Source organism: Rhinolophus ferrumequinum, chromosome 26, assembly GCF_004115265.2.
Source record: "Rhinolophus ferrumequinum isolate MPI-CBG mRhiFer1 chromosome 26, mRhiFer1_v1.p, whole genome shotgun sequence".
Lineage (NCBI taxonomy): Eukaryota > Metazoa > Chordata > Mammalia > Chiroptera > Rhinolophidae > Rhinolophus > Rhinolophus ferrumequinum.
In genome coordinates this window covers 22,765,352-22,790,627 of record NC_046309.1, presented here as the reverse complement: position 1 = coordinate 22,790,627, position 25,276 = coordinate 22,765,352, and the positions used below count along the sequence as shown (strand labels likewise).

The following is a 25,276-nucleotide window of genomic DNA, read 5'->3' as shown; positions in this document are numbered from 1 at the left end:
GTAGTAGAGTTGACCAAATGGAGGAAAGAATCAGTGACATCGAAAATAGAAACCAGGAAATGACACAGATGAAAGAAGAAAGAGACTTAAGACTTAAAAGAAATGAAAGAACTCTACAAGAAATTTCTGACTCCATCAGAAAGAGCAATATAAGAATAATGGGCATACCAGAAGGAGAAGAAAGAGAGAAGGGAACAGAGAATATATTCAAACAAATTGTCAATGAGAACTTCCCAAACTTGTGGACAGAACTGGATCCTCGAATCCAAGAAGCAAATAGAACACCTAATTACCTCAATCCTAGCAGGCCTTCTCCAAGGCACATTGTATTGAAGCTGTCTAAAATCAACGACAAAGAAACAATCCTCAAGGCAGCCAGGGAAAAGAAGACGGCAACCTACAAAGAAAAGCCCATTAGATTATCATCAAATTTTTCAGCAGAAACTCTACAAGCCAGGAGGGAGTGGAACCAAATATTCAAACTATTGAAAGAGAGAAATTATGAGCCAAGAATAATATATCCAGCAAAGATATCCTTTAGATATGAAGGAGGAATAAAGACCTTTCCAGAAATACAGAAGCTGAGGGAATTTTCTAATACACGACCTGTATTACAAGAAATACTAAAGGAGGCTATTCGACCACCATCAACAGGGACAATTTGTGGCGACCAAAACATAAAAAGAGGGAGAGTAAAGGCCTGAACCGGAATATGGGCATGGAGAAAGTAAGCATGCTGACGAAAATGGAATACTCTAAATATCAAACTTTCTTTTACATAAACTTAAGGGTAACCACTCAAAAAAATCCAGAACTGAAATATATACTGTAATAAAAGAAGAAACAGAGGGAAACATCATAGAATACCACCACACAGAAATAATAGACAAAAACAAAAAGGCAAAGAAACAATGGAGAAACAGCCTTACCAGAAAACTAAAGATAGAATGACAGGAAATCGTCATATATCAATAATCACCCTAAATGTAAATGGACTGAACTCACCAATAAAAAGGCACAAAGTAACAGATTGGATCAAAAAGCTAAACCCAACCATATGCTGTCTCCAAGAGACACATCTCGGCTACAAGAACAAGCATTGACTCAAAGTGAAAGGGTGGAAATTGACACTCCAAGCAAATGGTACCCAGAGAAAATCAGGTGTAGCCATAATGATATCAGATGAAACAGACTTCAGGGTGAAAAAGATAACAAGAGACAAAGATGGACATTTCATGACGGTAAAGGGGACTATACAACAAGAAGACATAACAGTCATCAATATTTATGCCCCCAATCAGGGAGCACCGAAATATACCAAGCAACTACTAACAGAACTAAAGGGAGAAATTGACCAAAACACAATTATACTAGGGGACTTAAATACATCATTGACAGCTATGGATAGATCATCCAAACAGAAAATAAATAATGAAATAGCAGCCCTAAATGACACATTAGATGAAATGGACATAATTGACATATATAGAGCACTTCATCCTAAAACATCAGACTATACATTCTTTTCTAGTGTACATGGAACATTCTCAAGGATTGACCATATATTGGGACATAAAATCAGCCTCAGCCAATTTAAGAAGATTGGAATCATACTAAGCATATTCTCTGATCACAAGGCTTTGAAATTGGATATCAACTGCCAAAAAAAAAAAAAAAAGCAGGAAAAAAACACAAATACATGGAGATTAAACAACATACTTTTAAAGAACGACTGGGTCAAAGAAGAAATTAGAGGAGAGATCAAAAGATACATAGAAACAAATGACAATGAAAATATATCCTACCAAAATTTTTGGGATGCAGCGAAAGCAGTTTTAATAGGGAAATTTATATCATTACAGGCCTATCTCAAGAAACAAGAAAAATCCCAAATAAATAACCTCATGTTACACCTTAAAGAACTAGAAAAAGAAGAACAAGTGAAACCCAAGGTCTGCAGAAGAAAGGAAATAACAAAAATCAGAGCAGAACTAAATGAAATAGAGAACAAAAAGACGATAGAAAAAATTAATGTGACAAAGAGCTGGTTCTTTAAAAGATTAACAAAATTGACAAACCCTTGGCTAGACTCACTAAGATAAAAAGAGAGAAGACACTAATTAACAAAATCAGAAATGAAAAAGGGGAAGTTATCATGGACGCCACAGAAATACAAAGGATCATCCAAGAATACTATGAAGGACTATATGCCACCAAATTCAATAACCATTTCAAAGAAGAAATGGACAAGTTCTTAGAAACATATAGTCTTCCTAGGCTGAACCATGAAGAATTGGAAAATCTAAACAGACCGATCACTAGTAACAAAATTGAGTCAGTCATCCAAAACATTCCCAAAAGCAAAAGTCCTGGACCAGATGGCTTCACTAGTGAATTCTACCAAACCTTCAAAGAGGATCTAATACCAACCAGTCCTGCTCAAATTCTTCCAAAAAATTGAAGAAGAGACAGTACTCCCTAACTCATTATATGAGCCCAACATTACCTTGATACCAAAACCTGTCAAGGACAACACAATAAAAGAAAACTACAGACCAATATCTCTGATGAATACAGATGCAAAAATCCTAAACAAAATTCTAGCAAATCAAATACAACAATGCATTAAAAAGATTATTCATCACGACCAAGTGGGGTTCATCCCCGGGGCACAAGGATGGTTCAACATCCGCAAATCCATCAATGTGATACATCACATAAACAAAATAAAGGACAAAAATCATATGATTTTATCAATTGATGCAGAAAAAGCATTTGACAAGATACAACATCCATTTATGAATAAAACACTTAATAAAATAGGTATAGAAGGAAAATACCTTAACATAATAAAGATCATATATGACAAACCCTCAGCTAATCTCATAATTAACGGTAAAACACTGAAGCGCTTTGCTCTATGTTCAGGAACACAACAGGGCTGTCCCCTATCACCTCTGCTTTTCAACATAGTGTTGGAAGTCCTTGCCAGAGCAATCAGGCAAGAGAAAGAAATAAAAGGCATCCAAATTGGGAATGAAGAAGTTAAATTGTCACTCTTTGCAGATGACATGATGCTATATATAGAAAATCCTAAAGACTCCACCAAAAAGCTATTAGGAACAATCAACGAATACAGTAAAGTTGCTGGCTACAAAATCAACGTACAAAAGTCCATTGCATTCCTATATACTAACAATGAAATCTCAGAAAAAGAAATACAAAAAACAATTCCTTTTGCAATTGCAGCAAAAAGAATAAAATGCCTAGGAATAAACTTAACCAAGGATGTGAAAGACCTATATGCTGAAAACTATAAGACATTTTTAAAAGAAATTGAAGAAGACACAAAGCAATGGAAAGACATTCCATGCTCATGGATCGGAAGAATCAACATAGTTAAAATGGCTGTATTACCCAAAGCAATATACAGATTTAATGCAATCCCCATCAAAATGCCAATGGCATTTTTTAAAGAAATAGAACAAAAAATCATCAGATTTGTTTTGAACCACAAAAGACCCCGAATAGCCAAAGCAATCTTAAGAAAAAAGAAAAATACTGGAGGTATCACACTCCCTGACTTTAGCTTGTACTACAGGGCTACAATATTCAAAACAGCATGGTATTGGCAGAAAAACAGACACATAGACCAATGGAATAGAATTGAGAACCCAGAAATAAAACCACATAAATATGGACAGATAATTTTTGACAAAGAAGCAAAAAAACATACAACGGAGAAAAGACAGCCTCTTCAATAAATGGTTCTGGGAGAATTGGATAGGCACATGCAAAAGAATGAAACTGGACTGCTATCTGTCACCATGTACCAAAATTAATTCAAAATGGATCAAAGACTTAAGCATAAGACCTGACACAATAAACTGCATAGAAGAAACGTAGGTACTAAACTTATAGACCTTGGGTTCAAAGAGCATTTTATGAATTTGACTCCAAAGGCAAGGGAAGTAAAAGCTAAAATAAACGAATGGGACTATATGAAACTTAAAAGCTTCTGCACAGCAAAAGAAACCATTGACAAAATAAAGAGGCAACCAACTGAATGGGAGAAGATTTTTGCAAACAGTGCCTCCGATAAGGGGCTAATATCTAAAATATACAAGGAACTCATGAAACTCAACAACAAAAAAACAAACAACCCAATTGAAAAATGGGCAGAGGACCTGAAGAGACATTTCTCCAAAGAGGACATACAAATAGCAAATAGACATATCAAAAAATGCTCAACATCACTAATCATCAGAGAAATGCAAATAAAAACCTCAATGAGATATCACCTCACCCGAGTCAGAATGGCTATCATCAACAAGACAAATAGTAACAAGTGTTGGAGAGGCTGTGGAGAAAAAGGAACCCTCATACACTGTTGGTGGGAATGCAGACTGGTGCAGCCATTATGGAAGGCAGTGTGGAGAGTCCTCAAAAAATTACGAATAGAATTACCATACGACCCAGGAATCCCTGTCCTGGGTATCTACCCAAAAAAATCTGAAAGCATTTATACATAAAGACACGTGTGCTCCAATGTTCATTGCAGCTTTGTTTACGGTGGCCAAGACATGGAAACAACCAAAATGTCCTTCGATAGATGAATGGATAAAGAAGTTGTGTATATATATATATATATATATATATATATATATATATATATATATATATATACACAATGGAATACTATTCGGCAGTAAGAAAAGATGATATAGGAACATTTGTGACAACATGGATGGATCTTGAGAGTGTAATGCTAAGCGAAATAAGTCAGACAGAAAAAGCAGAGAACCATATGATTTCCCTGATATGTGGTATGTAAACCAAAAACAACAAAAGAACAAGACAAACAAATGAGAAACAAAAACTGATAGACACAGACAATAGTTTAGTGGTTACCAGAGGGTAAGGGGCGTGGGTGATGGGAGACGAGGGTAAGGGGATCAAATATATGGTGATGGAAGGAGAACTGACTCTGGGTGGTGAACACACAATGGGATTTATAGATGATGTAATACAGAATTGTACCCCTGAAATCTATGTAATTTTTCTAACAATTGTCACCCCAATAAAAATATATATATATATATGTACCCAGTGGAGAAGATACATGATATTTACATTTGTTTCTTTGGGTATAGAAGCAAAACAATTTCCCACTCGTACATTTTAAAGCTTATTACATGTTTATTATTTTAAACATTTCTACTAACAATTTCCTTTATTCTTTGAGATCTATTCAAAGGCTGTGACAAATTCTAAATATCCACAAATATGCCAACTAGGTAAAATTGATTTGTCTGCTAAAAAAAGGCTGGCTTTTTTTCTCTTCAGGAGAAAATTTGACTTGCATTTGTCTTATGTGATTTATGCAAAGCAAGTTTAAAATGAAATACAGGCTTTGCCCTCCCATATATTAAAACGTGCTTTCAAATTTGAAAGAAACAGCAATCTTTTGTCACCAAGGAAACCTACATAGCTATGAGATAAAGCAAAACAAAGATGCTGTATTGCCCCCAAGTGGTCCTTTTCAGTATTGCACTAATAACCTGAACTGTCCAACCGTGAAAGGAAAAAAGGCACAAATCCTTAGATAGCAAAGCTTTGACCTTTTTCTTTCATTGGATTATACCTATTTATTTTTAAAATGTTACTTGATTATCCATGCTTGTGGTAGGAAGGCTATATTGCTAATAGAAATTCTGAATGGTGATAAACCAGTGCAATTTAAATTGCTTAGGCTGCAAAATTATTTGAAATGTTCTCAGCATTTGTCAGTCTTTGGACATAGCTTTTCCATTTACGATAATTTTGTGCTACATAGTTTTGTTTTTTTTTGTTTTTTTATTACTGTAAAGTTAGCACTAGCATTTTAGACTTAGCATCTGAAAATGCATTACCTGTATGCCTTATCTTTTGTGTGTACTTCTATTCGATTTCAACCTGAACCTCAAATTGGCTATTAACTTGAACTCCTTTGAATTATGTAAGTGGCCTAATACTGTGATATGGAACTGAACAGTTTTCTTTCTTTTCTTTGAGTGGTCCTGGGGCAGACAAAGATGAATTCTTTCTCAGGATTCCACACACACACACACACACACACACACACACACACACCCTATGCTGCATTCTGTATCTATCGCAATATACATTCAATTTCATTGCTTTTGTTAATTCTGTCTCTGTGGGGCAACTGCCTCATCCTTGGGCCTCTTTTGCTCCATACTCTGCCTGAGGGCCATACCAGAAAATTCTGCCGTGGGAATTTGGTGTTTCTTTACCCATTCACTCCCAACACCCCTACTCAAACACCTTTCTCCTTCCCTTCCCATTCCCCTCTCTCTTCTGCCACTTCCAACAGAGGTATCCTATAACTTCTGAAACAAGAGAAGACTAACTAGTTGCTCTCCCTTCCTAGTGGAACCATATGTCCAGGAGAAAAGATGTGACTCGTACTGTGCTTCAAAAAGATGACTCTGGCAGCAGTGAAACAGAAAGTGTTTAAAGGCAGGTAAATCCAAAGTCAATAGTCAGGACCACAATGAGAAGACGTTGGTTTGGGCTAAAAAGCATTATATTTAATTAGAATATTAAACTGTGAACTTTTAAGTTATGCATAACAAATAAATCCTCATTTAAACTATCCCATATAAAAGAATGAATTTTGTTTGAACACTAGTGAAAGAGAGGTATAAGGCAAGCGACACGAGAGAGGTGTACTGAAATAGCAGAGTGTTGTAATATATCTATGGATTCATCAGACTTTAACACTGATGAAGTCAGCCCTAAGTTAGGATAAATTGCTCTATCATTTTCTTTATTGTACAACCAGAAGCCATTATTTTTATAATGAATACACTTCCTGCTCTTTTGTGATTGACCGTGAAACTTAATAAGACCTAAAATAGATACCCTGCATAAAATATCCAGAACATAAATGAAAAATATTTTCTCTTTTTACTCTCCTACTCATTTGAGAGTATTTATAGATGTATGAGGTAGGTATCATTCTGCCAAATGCATCCCTGTTTGCAAATTTTTGTACTGCCTGTTATGAATATTACCTGTGAGAAATATTACCAGATTTCAATGTCTTTTCTATTCAAGACAGTAAAAGAAAGTTCTCAAAACAGCTGTCAGAACTTTTTTTTTTAGAGACTTAAAGAATGCCTGTATTTTTACTGAAAATAGTTCTGACCTGCTTGAGCAATGGCATTCATATAAAGAAAATTAGTAAGTTAGTAAACATATACATACAGAGTCCCATGATAAAAATCTTTATAACTTTAACTTTTGCTCTGTACTGTTAAATCTCTCTGCTCCTTTATATGTCAGTGAAAGATTTCAGAATGGGTAATAAAGATAGCTTGCAAGTTCTCTGAGAAGGTTGAATATAATGTAATCAGTGTTCTACCATTCAGAGCAAATAATTAATTTTTCACACTATTCACAGCCTTTTGTATTTCCATACCTTGTTTCTGATTAATTTTCTTATATACATGTGAGAAAAATTTTGATTTTCTTCTCTAAAATTGATTAAATCACAGAGAATTTCCAAGTTTAATGTATGCTTTAAAGCTTGGGGTTGTTAAGAAGTACACATGAATAAAATTGTGTCACTAGAAGCATGAAACTTATTTCAGTATTGGGAGATTTGACCTAGTTCCAGGGAATGAGCAAAAACTATCCTAATTTAGGTTCAGCCAATTAATTCAGTTTTTTCAAGGTTTACCCTAAAGGAAGCCAATTCTCAATAAACGAAAACAAATGATGAGAATATGGATGTTCTTAAATCATTTGACTTAATCCAAAATTTGTTCATGATCCAGGCAATTTGATTTAAGTTACAAAGAAGTATTCTTAGTTTTCCCACAATGTAACTGGGCTACAAAAATGCTCAAGTTGTTGAACTGATATCTTAGCTGTATGAGTCTAAGGAGGGCGTGTGCTTGCAATTGCAATGGTTTCAAACCCATTTTGCAGGAGAGTAAAATCACAGATAATTCATTCTTCTGTATTTCATGGTCCATCCACATTCCTAAACTCGGGCAATCAAAGGCACCATGGCATCAGTGATGCTGGGACTTTTCAGCCAGACTCACTGGCTTCAATACCTTTATTGGTTACCTCCTGGCTGCATAACCTTAGGCAAGTTCCGTGTGTTCTGAAGCTTCATATTCTTCATCTCTAAAATGGGGACCGTGAGCATCGACCTAGGCAGTGCTATGAATATACACAAAACAATGCATGAGGAACACAGTGTCTGGCACGTGGTGTCAGCCTGGCTAAGGCTAGTGATTATTATTAAATACAACATACAATTATATTCAAATACCACATGTGCACTAAATGAAAAAATTACACTGGTACTAAGTGTGTTATTTGATCATTTTTCTCCCTTTCTCAAATCTTTTCTCCTCTTTTGCTTATATTTTTAAATATCAGATTGTTTCCTAAATCATGTCCCTCTAATAAAACACCAAGAAGACTTCTTCCTAGAGTGCAGAAAGCTCATTAGCTCCTCCTCTCCTGCCACAGCCCTCTGATGTGCGACAGGCAGGTGGGTAACCCTGGGCCAGACACATCCAGAGCTGTGATCCTCAGGTGGTGTCATGTGCCTCTGGGGACCCATATACACCCCTAAAGGGGTTCACAAGCACATGGATAATTTCAAGAATAAATTCCCATAACTTCATCTTTCATGTGCATATATTGCTAAAATTGGATCTTGCTGAGACGACATCTGTGAAGCACATTCTTCTTTCCCCGTCCCTTTCACAGATACCTCTTTGCTCTTCAAAAGAAAGTTCTCTGCTTTCTCCCTAATATGATCATTGCTCCAGAGTGAAAAAAAAATTCACAAAAAACCCCTAAAACAGACTAATTTAAATATGCTTTCATTATAAAAAGTGAAGTATGCTATTCACTAGGTAACAAATCCTTCACAACTCCGATTATTTTCAGTTTTTAACAAAATTAAATATTTCATGATAAATCATTGTGTTTTTTTCATATACCTTGGAAGGAGTTCAAAGAATGAAGTCTGTTGCGATAACTAAACTCTTCCGTTCACATCTGTGTATTCATGTGAACAAGTTTTCTCTATGCTTCAATTGAAAATATTAATACTTATATTGAACCCTTGTCATTCTAGTAATAAGTAATATTTCCTCACTGGATATATAAATTAATTGAATAAAAAGAAATCATATTCATCTTAGAGGTACATTTTCAATATAAACTTACTTGTTTATTTTAGAAATTATTTCATAAGATTTGTGATATATTTCTATTGTTCTTCCCAATTGTGTACAATTGATAATTATAATCATGACTTTTTTGGAAGAAAAAATGTTTTTGTATACCAAAAGAATATGGTAACTAAAATCTTAAAAATTTAAATTTATAAACATATCTTTCTTATTGAAAATTATAGGATGATAAAAAACACTTTCACATACAAAATATATTAGATTGAGATAAAATCCTGAGGTATTCAGATTCCTTTGGATACATTTTAAGAGTTCTGCCTGAGCCTGGATGAGAAACTGGTTATATCAGAGTCAGACGGAGATCTCAGTTGAGTCTATACAAAGCAGAGTAATAATATTAATCAAAACACCAAGAAGAACACCAAGAATATGTAGACATATATTCCAACTGTAATAAAAATAGGAAGATTTGAATGCATCTTTGTTTCCTTTTAATTTGGACAAAGAACCTAGAATCTTGGATTTCATGTATTTAATTTAATGCCTTTAGTTTTACCTCTGGATAAAACTGAGTCTGAGCTCTTATGTGCTATTTCTTTTTAAGCATTGACTACAACCTGAGACAATCATTCTCTTGACTTTGTGTCCCACCATATATATATATAAATCTCTCTCTATATATGTATGTATATATAATAAATTTATTTTTTATGTATATAATAAAGTCATATATATTTTATAACCGATATATTTATAACATGAAATTTATCATCTTAACCATTTTGAAGTGTACAGTTCAGTAGTGCTCAATGTATTTACATTGTTATGCAACCAATCTCCAGAAGTTTTTGCAAAACTGAAATTATATATCCATTACACTTCACATTTCCCTCTCCCCATAGCCACTGGTAGCCACCATTCTGTTTTTTGTTTCCGTAAATTTGACTACTCTAGATAACTCATGTAAGTGGAATCATACAGTATCTTTTATGGCAGGACTATTGCCCTTAGCATAATATTCTCAAGGTTGATCCATGGTTGTCCTTCCTTTTCAAGGCTGTATAATATTCCATTGTATGTACCTAGCACATTCTGTTCATCCACTCATTCATCTGATGAGCACTTGAGTTACTTCCGTCTTTTGGCTATCGTAAATAATTTGGCTATTATCACAGGTATGTAAATATCTCTTTGGAACCCTGTTTTCAATTATTTTGGCTATGTACCCAGAACTTGAATTACTGGTAATTTTAATTTTGATTTTTTGAGGAACCTCTATACTGTTTTGCATAGTGGCTGAACCATTTAATATTCTCACCAATAGTGCCCAAGGGTTTTGATTCCTTCACATCCTCATCAACACTTAATATTTTATGTTTTTTTTTATAGTGCTTATCCTAATGGATATGAGGTAATATCGTATTGTGGTTTTGATTTGCATTTCGTTAAGAATTAGTGATATTGAGCATCTTTTCATATGCTTGTTGGTGCAAAATAATTTTATCTTATTTATTTTGAGATGAAAAGTTCTCTCTTACTCAATAATTTTCAGAGAAATTCTAATAAACTTTAGTAAGGTATAATGATATTAAACACTACTTGAAGTTCAAAATATTGTAATATCAGTACTCTCCTACAGTTTTAGTCATGAACATGGCTTAAAAAGAACTCCAATATTGGTTAATCTTTCATTCTTTGTTTTTACTCTTAGATTAAATTTTCTTATCTCAAAAATCCTCTCGAACAGCTGTAAGCTTCTATTTTTCAAAGGTTGATTACAAGGCACCAGAAAAATGCATGTCCTTCCTCTCTCACAAGATGGAAACAAGATAATCATGATGTTCTAAAGAGAAAAATATGTTATCCAGAAGCTCCCGTAAACTATTTCTCTTATCAAAGTATCTGTGGTTTTTGTAATGTTATACTTGGGTTTATTTATTCAACGGTACTCATGCAATACCTACTCTGCATTAGGTACTGGCCACTAAAAGATAAAATGGTACAACTTCTGCCTTAAAAGATGTCATAGGCAAGTGCAGAGCAGACAAGAAAGTCAACCAGTTTAACACTGAATGACATGTGTTGCCGTAGAGAGCAGTTTTCGCAAGGTCTTATGGGAAGATAAAGGAAAATAATCAGGCAAAGCTCAGAGTTTAGCATGTGAGTGGCTGAGAGCTATGGGGTGAGGGAATGGGGTGGATACGAGGGCACCTTGAAAGTGTTTTGAGATCTCAACGACCGAATTGAAGCTTTCCTGCAAAATTTTCAAGTTCTTCTCAGTTCCTCTTGTGCTTTCATTTTAATTGATAATTTTGATCATCTGTGTATCACAGTCTGACAATTAAGTTCGCAAATTCGGTGCAACAATGCTGCTAACCTCTTTTGATATCAGAGCGATTATTCATTATGAATTTGTACCAACTGGACAAACAGTTAACCAAGTTTATTATTTGAAAGTGCTGAAAAGGCTGAGTGAAAAAGTTAGATGATCTAAACTTTTTGCCAACAATTCATGGCTCTTGCATCATGACAATGCACCAGCTCACACGGCACTGTCTGTGAGGGAGGTTTTAGCCAGTAAACAAATAACTGTGTTGGAACATCCTCCCTACTCACCTGATCTGGCCCCCAATGACTTCTTTCTTTATCCAAAGATAAATGAAACATTGAAAGGAAGACATTTTGATGACATTCAGGATATCAAGGTTAATACGATGATAGCTCTGATGGCCATTCCAGTAAAAGAGTTCCAAAATTGCTTTGAAGGATGGACTAGGTGCTGGCGTCAGTGCATAGCTTCCCAAGCGGAGTACTTCGAAGGTGACCTTAGTGATATTTAGCAATGAGGTATGCAGCACTTTTTCTAGGATGGGTTTGCACTTAATTGTCCGACCTCATATATTTCAGTAATATACATATTTGAATGGATAGATATAAAATTATGAATACTTTACTGGGTTATTGCTTGAATTTTGTTTGTACACAAGTACAAACAAGTACACAAGTACAAACAAATGGTGAAGCTTTCACTGCCTGGTTTGACAGCCATGTTCTTACAAGGTCATTTTCTATGTAATTTATTTTGCTCCAAATGTTTACTGCATTTTTACACTGAAGGAGGAAACTATATAGTAGTTTATAAAATGGTGTCATGTCATGTTAAAAGTTTTAAGATGTTGTTTTATTCATTTTTACGTCATTGCCAATGATTTCCTTGGGATCTTATAATTTCATATGTATTCAACTCAAAAACATTGATTAAAAGTCTTGATCTAGAGAGAGACAGCAGTCTCCCTGATATTTGAGTTCATGGCTTGATTGTTAAATTAACGACGAGGGTGAAGATGTTTGTTCCTAAGTTAAGAAAGCTCCTGGGTGAGATGTGGCTTTCAGGTTCTTATGGTTTTGAATGGAGTTAATAGCAAATAATTTCAGCTTTGACATTTTCTGATGAGATCATCCAGCACAATTCTCTCTTTCTACATCTGAGCACACTGAGATGCACAGAACTCAGGTAATTTGACCAAGGAAATACAAATTAGTGTAACAAATTGCAATATGGCAAGACACTCAAAGAAGTCTTCCACTTAGCCTAAGTTGGTTAATTATAGAAATACTGTGTCCTCTCAGAGTGACCTATTGAAAATTGATGATTTAAAAAAAAATACCTATTAAGCACTTGAGTGGTTCTACTCTCATTTCTGGCATATGGAGTTTGCTTGCCACTATACTCAGTAAATTAAATAGAAGAGGTAACTCATCTAGAACTTTCTTTGAATTGAAGGGCTTAAATAAATTGAAATATATGCAATAAGATAGAAGGAAATACATACAGAGACAAAAATTGGAAACAGAACTAACACAAAAATGAAACAAGTCGCTCTGTTTTGAATTGTGCCTTTTGGGTGCCACTTCTCTCTTCACACTTCTGTTCATAAAGATAGCTTTGTTCTGCTTCCCCTGTTTTCATGGTGGTTGGTTGATGTTAGTCCTTCTCTTAGCAGGCTGAGTTCTTAGGAAAAAAGCCAGTTATTTGGATCCTTCAGTTCTGCTCTTTCACTTCTGCTGGGCAGTATACCACTAGAGGGGTCCATTCAATCATCCTGCCTCTTTATTCTCTCTCTCTCTTTTCTAATTATTATTTTTTTATTTAAGTATGGTTGGCATGTATTCTTATGTTAGTCATATTAGTTTCAGGTGTACAATATAGTGATTCGACATTTTTGTACCTATGTGGTGGGGTGGAAAGCTGGTGTAGCCCCTATGGGAAGCAGTGTGGAGATTCCTCAAAAAAAAAAAAAAAAAAATAGAACCACCATATGACCCAGCGATTCCACTTCTGGGAATTTATTCAGAGAAAATGAGAATGCTAATTTGAAAACATATATGCACCCCTGTGTGCACTGCAGCATTATTCTCTCTCTTTTAAACATTCCTATTGTAGGGCATAGCGTATACTTTTTAAATGTTCTTCTTTGGTTGCTGAAACAAATGTTTGAATTCCCAGAGGCAGTTTGAGTTTCTCAAATCATGCATTGCATTCTGAGAATCTGGATTCAACAACTACTTTAACTGAAATTTCCTTTAAATGGCTGTGGACCTGTTTTAATTAATAAAAGGAGCTAACATGTACTGAGTCTTGACATGTGCTGGGTGGCAGTGTAACTTACGTCCATTCTTTCATTTAACCCTAGCTATGCCTTTATTGAAGTAGTTACTCTGATTAATCTCACAAAGTCTCACAATGTAGCAGTAACAGGGTAGAGCCAAAGTTAAATGTGAGACGTTGTGCCTCTAGAGTCTGTAGTGTTACCACCGTGCTACATACTTACCCCCAAAGATGAGAGCGCAGTGCTTCCTATGTGGTAAAATTCTCAAAAAAGTTGTACTGAATTCATGTACTGGCAGCCCATATGCAATGCTCACTGTTATAGTCAGAAATTAAGACGTAATCACTTCCACAGTAGAAGAATAAATATAACCCTAAGACATTAATTTGCTTATTATTTTTTCCACGGAGGATATAATCTAATAATCTTAAATGTCTTAGATGCTACACAAACATTTCCAATTTTCTTAAATTATTAACCTTGACCTCAGTGATATTCAGGAAACATTAAAATGGGAAAATGCAATAATATTAATAACTCTACATAATATGGTCAACTCAGTGAAATATGATGAGTTACTTTTATTTGGAAAAACATAATGTTACTCTGTTTTTTGACTCAAGGGTGTTAACATTTTCAGTGTTAGCATTAATTTGTTTTCTTTTGATCGTACAATTATTACATTCATTTTCCTCAGTGAAATGGAAAAACATCCCCGTTGCCAAAGCTAATGATGTGTTCATAGGGTCTTAAAGTGTGTATCTCATTAGGTTTCTGTTTTTAAGCTGGTAAAAGTTTATGAAGTCAGTTTTTGTTTCTCTTGGGTGAATTTTTCTTGTGTGTTTTAAAGATCCATTTACCATTTCCCTCAGGTGTTTGTGCCAATATCTGTCCTTCATTATCATGGCAACAAAAGTTTTTCCCTTTGTAGTCTAAAGTAGTTCAGATAGGTTTAGTCTGTTCTTCCAAAACATGGATAGAATACCTGCTTCATGTTTTTTAAAAAAATATTTTTTTGTTCTTCAACTTTGAAAGAGTATGTTTATTCAAAGTCTATGAATCAATATGAGATTTGTCTTATAGCATTCTCGAGAAGTAGATTTCTTGTCGCAATTGTTTTAATATTTAAGCAATTAAAAATAGCCATTTGTGATACGAACTATAATATTTCCAAGAAGATATAAACCTGAGCTTCATTCCCCTTTTGCAATACTGACCTATCCTCTCTGTCCATGTGAAACCTTAAATTAAAATGTAAGGAGGACACTGAGATTTTGTTAGATTCTTTAGTAGTTGGCTGGATCTCCCACAGCAAAATGCTGTGAAGAAGCAACTTTGATATAATTATTTTTGTTCTGGTATGTGCAGAAAAGTGATACTAATGCAAAGCTTTTCCCCATACTTTACAGGGGATTTCAAATACATTTTCTTCTCATTTGGTTTCACAACACTCTGGTTGGTAGGTGTTAACCCATGTTAAGAAAGACACAAAATTTGGAGAATTGAGCTGCAAGTCCAAGATCACCTAATTGGTAGAGTCACAAATTAAACTTGGGAGTTCTGATCACAAGCCCTGTTATCGTTCCCCTTCACTCTCCATGATCAGATGCCACAAAAAGAGAAAAGAATGGAGTAAGTGCCTGTAACGTAATTGAAATTACAAGAAGTAGAGGCACCCCATATTCAATTGAAAGACTTATAATATCTTTTTTAAATGTATACAATATATACATATTATATATTATGTATATGATACATTCATTATATAATATAGTTCCTGTATATTACATACTCTTCCTGAATATGATATATACGTATGCCTGAGATGATCAACTCTTCCTACTTAAGGAGTGTTTTCGAGTGTGACAAAGAGAAATAACCTGAAGGAATCTTTCAAATTGGTCACCTTGGAAATGACAGACAAATTGAAATGTTGTTCCAACATAGAAATTCTTTACTTCATTCACAGCTGCAAACCTTTTTTGATACATTCCTGAGAGCCAGTTCACCTCTTCAGGCTTTTGATAATATGAAGGATGCCATTAGCAAACTCTTGCTCGCGGCGGAACTATTCAGTGGAACATCTACTCTAGGACCAAAGGCCTTCAATAGGTAAAAATAAATTTTAACGTTGGAAAAAAACCTACCTCTAAGAAATGATTGTTAGTGAAAATATATCTTAAGTAGGTGCTACTTGGAAAATGTTGTATCGGTATACAAATATGAACTTCCAAACCCGTGTTTCCTAATTTATAGATCCTAATACTTCAGAGCATGTTATAGACTTGTTAGTGTCTAAATAGTGGTAACAAGAAATAAAGCAGTTATTTAAGTTAATTTTTAAATCACAGCCCCTTTCAAGCTCAGCTATTTCTATCATAGACACTTACCATTGACTAGGTATATTTATATTTATAGACTTTTATTAACAAAATCCAATAACTCTTCTCTCCATATCTCAGTTTATTTGCATATAATTTAATGTCTTTTCTCCAAGGCTAGTATGTCAAAACTGGGAGGTGACCAATTAAGTTTTATCATGCTTTATAGGTGAATGAGAATACTTGGCAAGTATGAATAGGAGCATTTCCTTCTCCACATCTAAGTTTTCATAGAATAACTTCATTGTTTAGTTTAATGTGTTATGAATACTTTAGACATATTTGTATTTTCTGTAACGAAGAAAACAGATTCCAAATCCAAGCATGAATTGAATGCAATTTTATGTTATCCAAGCCACTGCTCTTTTTAATTAGTACAGACCTTGAAATGTTATAGTGACTATTAATAATATAATACCTAATAGTAGAGTAAATGAAGCAAGTAAAATATATATTTATGTGACCTTGTGTTTTTATTTCAGATGCAGGTTATGTTTTCAGCTTTTGACTTTTGATATTGGATATGGCAATTTCAGGTCCCCTGTAGTAATGCAGGTGAGTGTGCAAAGGCTTCACGTGAGCTTCCACCTTTTGCTGAAGGGTGTGTGTGTGTGTGTGTGTGTGTGTGTGTGTGTAGTGTGTGTGTGTTCTTTCATAGTAACCAATCACTAAATAGAAACTTGCATTAAACTTGCTACAGGCTTCTATTTACAGTGGTTCAGAGAATTAACTGGTGAGTGGAGAATGTGTGATTTGAGTCCAGTCCTCACTCAACACACATGGATTTTCCTATGGTTCAACCACTGTTTATGAAATAAATGTGGCATAAAGCTACATATGTGTTAATGTAGAAAAACAGACATTAAGATAGTAGAAAATAGCAGATTACCCAGCTTGTTCACATGGTGTTATAAAAAAAGGTAACTCTTATTCTTTACATATAGATATTTAGTTTAAAATTGGCCTATATTTTAAAAGGCCACAAGCATTTCTTTGAAATATATGCTTTTTCTAATATAACTATGTGTACATTGAAGAGTATTTTTTGTATACTCTGATTCTTTTACTTCCTCACAAACCAAATTAACTCATTCAAATCATCTCATCCAACATATTTCAATCTAAAATAACCCTTTGTGGCAAGAAAATTGTAAAACAATTGCTTGAATTAGCCTATACAGAGCTTTATTTTGGTATATGGAGTGGGAAGAAAGGAGGAGAAACAAAATAAAATTATGTGCAACCAGATTTCAACTTCACATATGCTTACATTATATGTAGCTCAAACATTTGATTGAATAGCTCAAAGATTTATCCATAAAATTTTGAAACGTTATGAAGCTATGTCTTTTAATGGTCGTTTATTCATTATTTTTCACACATCTACTAATTTGTTTTAGCTCTTGAAAACTTATTGTTCAGAAATGTTATATATTATCTTCCATGAACACAAATTCTTCTACAATAGTTCCAAGCCAAACTAATGTAACTTTAATCTATTAGTTAATTTTCTTATAAAGAATTGTGTATTCAAAAGAATATTACTTACATTTTATGAAACTGTTGACCTCCTAAAAGACCACTAGATGTCAGTTCTGATCTACAATCCAACAGAAAATGAATCACGTCTTAGAAGTTATCCCACTGCATTCAAAGCGAGTTAGTGAAAACCATTTGCTGGGCCTTTCCTTTTTCACAGGTGCATGATCATTTAAACTTTCAAGATAATAATAATATGGATTTTGAGGACCAAAACACAGAAGAATTCCTTTTGAAAGACACTTTCACTTTTCTCCTCTCTAATGAATCTTCACTTTCCATATTCTCTGAGATATTTCAGAGACTTTACAGATCAGGTGTATTTAAGGTAAGTGCATATTTATGCCCTGACAAACATTATTTTTCAAGTCATTTTTTTATACGGTGCCATTTTTTTATTGTGCGTTTAAGCAACTTGATAATTCATTTGCAAGTAATTTGTATCAGTTATAATATACCTCTTAATAGTTTTCTGACCAGAGGACTAATATTATTTTTGTGTCAACTAAGTATAAGAGTGACTGATTATGATGAAATTATGGGTTGTAAATGAAGTAAAGCATTTCCTAATTCCTAAGGAATGTTTGTGAATATTATGAATAATATATATTATATGTTATAGGATACTTGGAAAGGAACACTAGAACTTTTAGGAGACAGTCTAGAATAGCAGAGAGTGTTCCAGATGGACATCAAGGGGCCTGAGTTATAATACTAATTTTTTTAAGCATTCACATCTGGTTAACATCTTTGGTTAGATGCTTTTGATTAGGGTGTAATGCTTCAGAGTAGCATTCGTTGATTTTTATGGTATGTTAATACAAGTTTTCTTGGTGCCTCAAAAAATCTGTGCAGAATACTCAATATTGTTCTCTATATATCTGCTCCCATCTCCAATACCTGAAGACTAAAGGAGACTCTTCTGCACTCCCAAACTGTCACACATCTCCTGCCCTCACGTGCTTGTCTCCCCAACCATACCAGCAAAGCCCTGTTGAGCGATTTCACTAAGGTCCTTTTTGTCAAATATGAAGTTCTCTTATATTCAGACACTTGTTACAAGTTGAAATTACCACGTGTTATTTAGCATTAATTAGCTCAGCTGTTTATTTATAGAGTTCAGAATTTGATTGGTTTATGAAGTGGGCAGCAACGGGGCTAAATGTGGTTGGATTTTGTAGCAATTGCTTGAGTTGTTTTTTTCCTTCCTATTATAGGGTGAAAACTATCAAAAGGAACTAAACCACTGCCTGTCTTTAGAGGAGATTAACTCAATTATGACTTTCATAAAGGAACTTAGGAGTTTGGGACAATACCAACTGGTAAAGCAAAAATGATATTTGATTCCTCTTGATTACTGAGATTATAGTAAATCAGCCATAAACTATGTAATTTTGACTTCAACCTAGGGGAACATATTTTTTTGTGAAGCAGAAATCTTTGTAAGCTCTCTTCCTCTTTTCAGAGATCTAAATATTAATGACCAAAATCCATATTCTTTAATAGTTTGCAAATAATATGTGACTTACTAAAAGTAGAAGAATATGGGGTTAGTATAACTGCCAGGATTTGACAGTTTATACGGGGGAAATGTCCAAATTTTTTGAGAAAGTTTTGCTTTTTGCTTTGGGATATTTACATGTAAGCAAAATTTCTTCCTGCTTATTATACCCTTTTTGTTTGTGTAAAATCAAATAGTATTGAATATAACAAGAATATTTTGGAAAACTACCTAAACCTTAATTTGTTGTAACTCTATAGCAAACTAAGAAAATACAAAGAAAGAAAGAAAATATAAATAATTATAACTTAATGGTTTCAGCCTAAAAGAATAAATGACATTTATTTTCTCTTTGTGTATTTTCTTGGATTTTGTAAATTTATTGGTCAACATCAAAGAACAATATATACATATATGTGCATTCTCAGTACTTTTTTTGTTTCTAGTTCTGCCACTTGGATAGACTGTAATGAATTTGTATTTTTCCTCATAAATATGCTTATACAAAATATCTTCTTAAATAACATTTTAAAACCCCACTGATAATTTACTACTGTGTTTGCATTAAACATTTATATTTTCCTTAAAAAAATCTATATTTTCATATGCTAACTTTATAACTAATTTACTAAGTTAATTAATGACTGACACTTGTTTTTACAATGTAACCCCATATTTTGGAGGATTTAAAGTAAGCATATTGCCGCAAAGATAATTTAACGCATGGATTATCATTTTAATTAATTGAAATACAGTAAATATTACATTCAAGACAGTTTGGCTCAATACTATACAAAGATAATCAAAGAGAGCTGGCCTCATTCTTCAGGAATTCATAATTTAGGATATTGTGAAGGCCGAAAACATCACTTGGCACAATGTGAGGAGGAACTGAAGAATTACTTTGCAGGAGAAAGAGTACACCCCAATTTCCTGACTCTCAGAGTCAAAAGAGAATAACCACAGACATTTTTTGGTAGGATTAACATCATTCTCCTTGATACAATTCATTTGTAACGCAAGAGCATTTCTCCTTATACTTCCTGCTGCCTGAGTCACTGTTATTCAGCTGTTTTCAGGTATCCATAGGAGGGAGAAATCCACTAACATTGAATGAAAAGAGAGCAAAAACTCACCCTATTTGGAAATATGATCATCAACAAAATTAGTTCCTTATTAAAAGTTCCTTATTAAAAGCCAAGGCATTCACCTTGGCAACTGCACAGAAAATTAAATTATAGTACTGTAAATGGATTTTTAATAAACATCTGATTTTTTAAATATCTGAATAAATATAAAGCCTTTCCTAGTAACACATTATAATTTATTGTCCATACTTATTCTGATATTCTGTCTTTGAATATTCCTTCTCAGCTCTTCCCATCAAGTAGTCCTGGGATTCAATCTTGGATGCGTGAATTTTATGATCTGGCAAATCCTATGGGAAAACCTGGTTCAGTCCTGACCCAATACTGGTCTCTTTTAAATGTGTTTGAGCAATTTCAACTCCTGAATAAAAAGGCACAGCTATATCCACTGGAATGGTAAGATAGCCACAAATTTGAATTGTGCAATCCAAAAAAATCTCTAGTCTCAAGATTGATTTCAAAAGGCTTTGCCTACATTAAAGAAAGCAACAAAAACAAGTGTGTCCAAAAATTCATGCTCTGGAAAATGAGCTTCTTTAAAACACTGAAACCATAATGATTCTAGTGGTCTTCAAACACTGTAACAAAAATATATCCAACAGTTTTTCAAACCAACAGGACTTGACTCCACACTAAAGTAATGTTTAAAACTCAAAGTTTCAATCTAATTTTATTCTATGATATATTCTATATTCTATGATTTATTCTATGATATATATATATGTGTGTGTGTATATATATGTATATATATATATATATGTATATATATATATATCTTATATCCTTAAATTATGGTAGCATCAGACAGAATGAATTAGGTGAGATTTGTTTTATGATCTATCAGTCAGAATTGGAGGCCAAGATGGCATAAGTAATTATTTAGAGTTTTTGAGACATGACTTTATTCTGGGCAAAACCTATCTGAATATGTCTGTCTCTGCCACAAGATTAGAACTTTTTTTAAAAAAACAAGGTAGACTCTCAGAGGGAAACATTTGGCTGGGAGAAAAATTTCTTGGCCTCCCATGTCCATTCCCGTTCTAATGAGAGGTAGTGATGAGGAGCTGAGAGAAAGGAGGGCCAGGTGAACATATTAACACCTCCGGTAGTCGGTGCAAAGGGCAGGGCCCAAGCCTTTAACTAAGCCTGCTTCTTTTTTTACATGATGGAGTTAAGGGACTATTTGACGTTTCAATTGCCAGGAAAACAGGTAAACCTACATCTCCTAGGAAGATGGAAGATGAAATAGCTGTGCTGTCATCATTTGTCTCTTGCCCTCATTCTCAGGAAAGGCTTCTGTTCTACCACGTTACTTTATTTCCTTCTGCCTCGGGAGATAATGAAAGCAGTTCTGTAGGAAACATTGTTTTCCTTTAATTCGAAAATACAAATAATCATATTTTGAAGAATTCTTAGGACGTCTTCCAGGGATAAGAACTCACTTTAACAGCCGCAATTTTATGAAGTTGGCCTTATTCCCTCAGGACTCAGAAGCAGTAGGTCTGACAGAAGGTTTTGTTTGTTTGAATATTAGGCTTTAAATAATATAGCTCAATGCCCCTTTGTTTGTTCCTTGCATTCCCTGAAAGAATCCAGAACTATTTCATTTGTCATTATCCGTGGAGGAAGAGCAGACTTGATTTACCAAGGAGCCTATTTAAGTACTGTTTGTAAGTTTAAGATCCCTTGAGATACGCAAGCTTTGGAAAGCTAGTGAGTTTTTTGTTTGTTTGTTTGTTTTTCAAGCTCCACATACGTTGTAAAGTTAACCAATTAAGTTGCCCTAAATTCAGAATATTGAATTTAACCTTAACTCTAACTCATGCCCTTCCAATAAGGGAAGTTACTAATGGTCAGTGTTCAATGGAGTTACAAAAGGCCAGGACTTCTTTGAATCAGATAGACTTGGATTCAAAAACCCCAACTTTGGAGTGTCTTAATTATGACAGGAAACGTTTTGACCCCTCTGGAACTCAGTTTTCACATCTGTGAAACATGGATTATACTACTTACCATGGATCATTTCAGGAGGATTACATACGATAACACCCATGTACTGCACGGTGTCTGGCATGCTGCCGTGCAGGTAGGTAGTAAATATTAGTGCACCTGCCTTTTCATGTTCTATACTATCAAAAGTCACTTTAACATCAACAATGGGGGAAATGTTTTCTTTCTTTTATAGGAAAAGCAAGATAAGTTTGAATGATTTATTGAAGTTAACCCTGAGACAAGTAAACTTTAAATCTTTATCAGGAAGCAATTAGGTTAATTGCTCTTAGAACATTTGAAGAAAGAATACTCAATTCTAATTATTTTCAAATTTACCTATGAGCATGTAGGTATTTAATTATCGTCCATGTGGTATAACAAGGAGGATGCATATCATACATGTTTCCCAGATGAGGAAATTGAGGTGGTGGAAAGATGAATCATTTACTCAAGGCACATAGGGATTAGAAATAGAGGTGACCTTCTCGCCCACAGTTCCGTGCTGTATTCCAGCACATCATGCAGACAGGGAGGTCACGTGTAGTCATTCATCACTGCCCTTCACGATGGTCCCCTCCAGTTGTGGTTTTTGTTTTCTGTTTGTTTGTTTGTTTTACTACAGAAGAAGCTAGCTTTACATACCTACACTACTTGTTAGGTTTAATGACTTCATCCTTCCTTTTAAATAAAGATTATCTGCCTGTAGCAACAAGGTGAGGAGAGACAAAGTAAGAAAAGCAACAGTTAGAGAAGGTGTTTGTTATGTCTATGCCCCGAGGCTCGGAATCAGAGGTTCCCAACAGAATAGTGTAAATCTGAACAGAACAAAATCTTAAAATTAATGTTTGTGCACTCTCTGCTAACTTTCACTTCCCTGGAAATAAAGTTGCAAGTGTATTTTGCTTTCCATGAAAACCCACATTTTCAAAACATAATTTGTTTACAAAATTAAATAAGAAATTACCTCTGGATGCCTTGACATAGAAACCGTCTCCTCCAATTATGATAGTAATGTTTCCAAAATTCAATTTATGTGCATTTCAGTGTTCTTTTATGAGTTTCACTTAGAGTTTTTGCTTCTTATGAATTCAAAGATTTTTTTTCTTTTTAATTTGGCTTGGCACCCAGTGCAACTTCAGTTAAACATATCTCTCCCTATATTTCTTCATTCCTTGGGAGGAGGGAAGTATAGTTGACCCTTGAACAACAGTGGTTTGAACTGCACGGGTCCACTTACAGTGGATTTTTTTCAATAAATACACCCCACTCTTAGTATACTTGGATTTCCCACCTGCAGATTCAACTTTCTACAGATTGAAAGCAGTATTTTCACATTCCCAAGAGCAGATTCCTAATGGCAGATTTCCAACTACAGAGTGAAAATGCTGGTTTCGACTTGTGGTTGGTTGAATCTTCAAATGTGAAAGGCTGACTGTAGTTAAGTTTTTGGGGTGTTAAAAGTCATATGTGGATTTTTAACCGCACAGGGGTCTGTGCCCCTAACACATACATTGTTCAAGGGTCAACTGTATTTTAAAGAAAGTCCTGGACATCATTTTTTTACCACTAATGACTTCATTTTGTTTGTGTGTATGTGTGTGTGTGTGTATGACAAAAATAAAACTGCAGTAAAATTATCACACCTCCCGACATTAGCAATATTTTTAATTCCTTGATTTTTCTTAATCTCCTATCTGATGTTTATATTTTGAAGGAATTGCATATGGCTTATTCATCTCTTCTCTACCACAGTACCCAGCACATATCTGAGACATATCTGGGACAATAAATATTTATAAAATATAATGAAGCATAGAGCATTAGATTAAATTCTTATATCATCCCTGTGAAGTTAGGCCAGTATTGTTATCTCTGTTTTGCTGGAGTAGAAATGGAGATGCACAACACAGTGCCGGAAAGTCAAGTCACATCCTGTCCAGTGTTCTCTATCATCAGGACCAGCAATTTTTCTGTCTGCAATTTAGATTATTTTGGTACGAGATTTCAGGATTGAAAGGGCAAACTCGCCAAGCATTTAGTTTTAGTTATACAAGAGAAAAATGAGGGAAACACATCCAGCTATAACTAACCCTTACAATTTCACTATAATTAATCAGAGTTTAAGGCCAGAAGCCTTGGCAAGCCTTTCTGTGTGGTACACTTCTATTTCTTAGATTGTACGTATGTTCTTCTCAGTCTGTGCCTCAGAGTTTCCAAGTCTTCTTGCTTCAAAACTGTGTTACTTTAGCCAAACAGATTCCAATAAGAATGTGTGTTCCTGAAGCACTTCTCTTGGACCCAGGCTATCAGAATTGATTACTTTTGGACTGCAGCGTCGCTTTTTGCCCTGGTTTTCTTCAAATGTGCTTCTGCTGATTGGAGATGATGAGATTTCCACCCACCTCACTTGAGGCAAGATTGCCAGTTTTGAGGAATGAAATCCAGAAAGTGTTTCTTTGTGTTCATCAAAATAACTGTGCCCACACATAAAAAAGATAGTGTGTTAGATGTAATTTCCATGAATTTTGTTTATTTCATTGATCCAGAGTTGTTTGGCATTGCATTTGCAGGAATTCTTTCGCAGAGGATGAGAACATTGAAAAACCACAAGAGCCATTTGATGCAACTGAACATAAAAAAGGTAAAAAGATCGTTACACTTAATTCAACAGGAAAATTAGTATTGCGTGAGTGAAAACATGTATAAAAATTGTTTAGCTTCATTAGTAATCAAAAATGAAAATCAAACAAGGAATGCTACGTCCTTCAAATTCGGAAAGCTTTTTCTTCTTAAAATTAATAAAGTTGAGGAGAGTATAGAGAAATAAGTGTTGTGATGATGTTAGTGGATGTATAAATTAGAACAACCTTTATTTTTT

At 34.4% G+C, this 25,276-nt stretch overlaps 1 protein-coding gene across 4 annotated transcripts in view; it reads left to right on the top strand.

Annotated features, from left to right (window-relative positions):
• Positions 1-25,276, top strand: part of CPED1 (cadherin like and PC-esterase domain containing 1) — a 251,594-nt gene that overhangs the window by 101,600 nt on the left and 124,718 nt on the right. For all 4 annotated transcript variants that reach the window (XM_033098799.1, XM_033098798.1, XM_033098801.1 and 1 more), the window contains 6 exons: positions 15,807-15,949; positions 16,701-16,773; positions 17,918-18,085; positions 18,975-19,079; positions 20,633-20,802; positions 24,969-25,039. In XM_033098799.1, the coding sequence (XP_032954690.1) occupies positions 15,807-15,949; positions 16,701-16,773; positions 17,918-18,085; positions 18,975-19,079; positions 20,633-20,802; positions 24,969-25,039 (730 nt within the window). The remainder of the gene's footprint in view (positions 1-15,806; positions 15,950-16,700; positions 16,774-17,917; positions 18,086-18,974; positions 19,080-20,632; positions 20,803-24,968; positions 25,040-25,276) is intronic.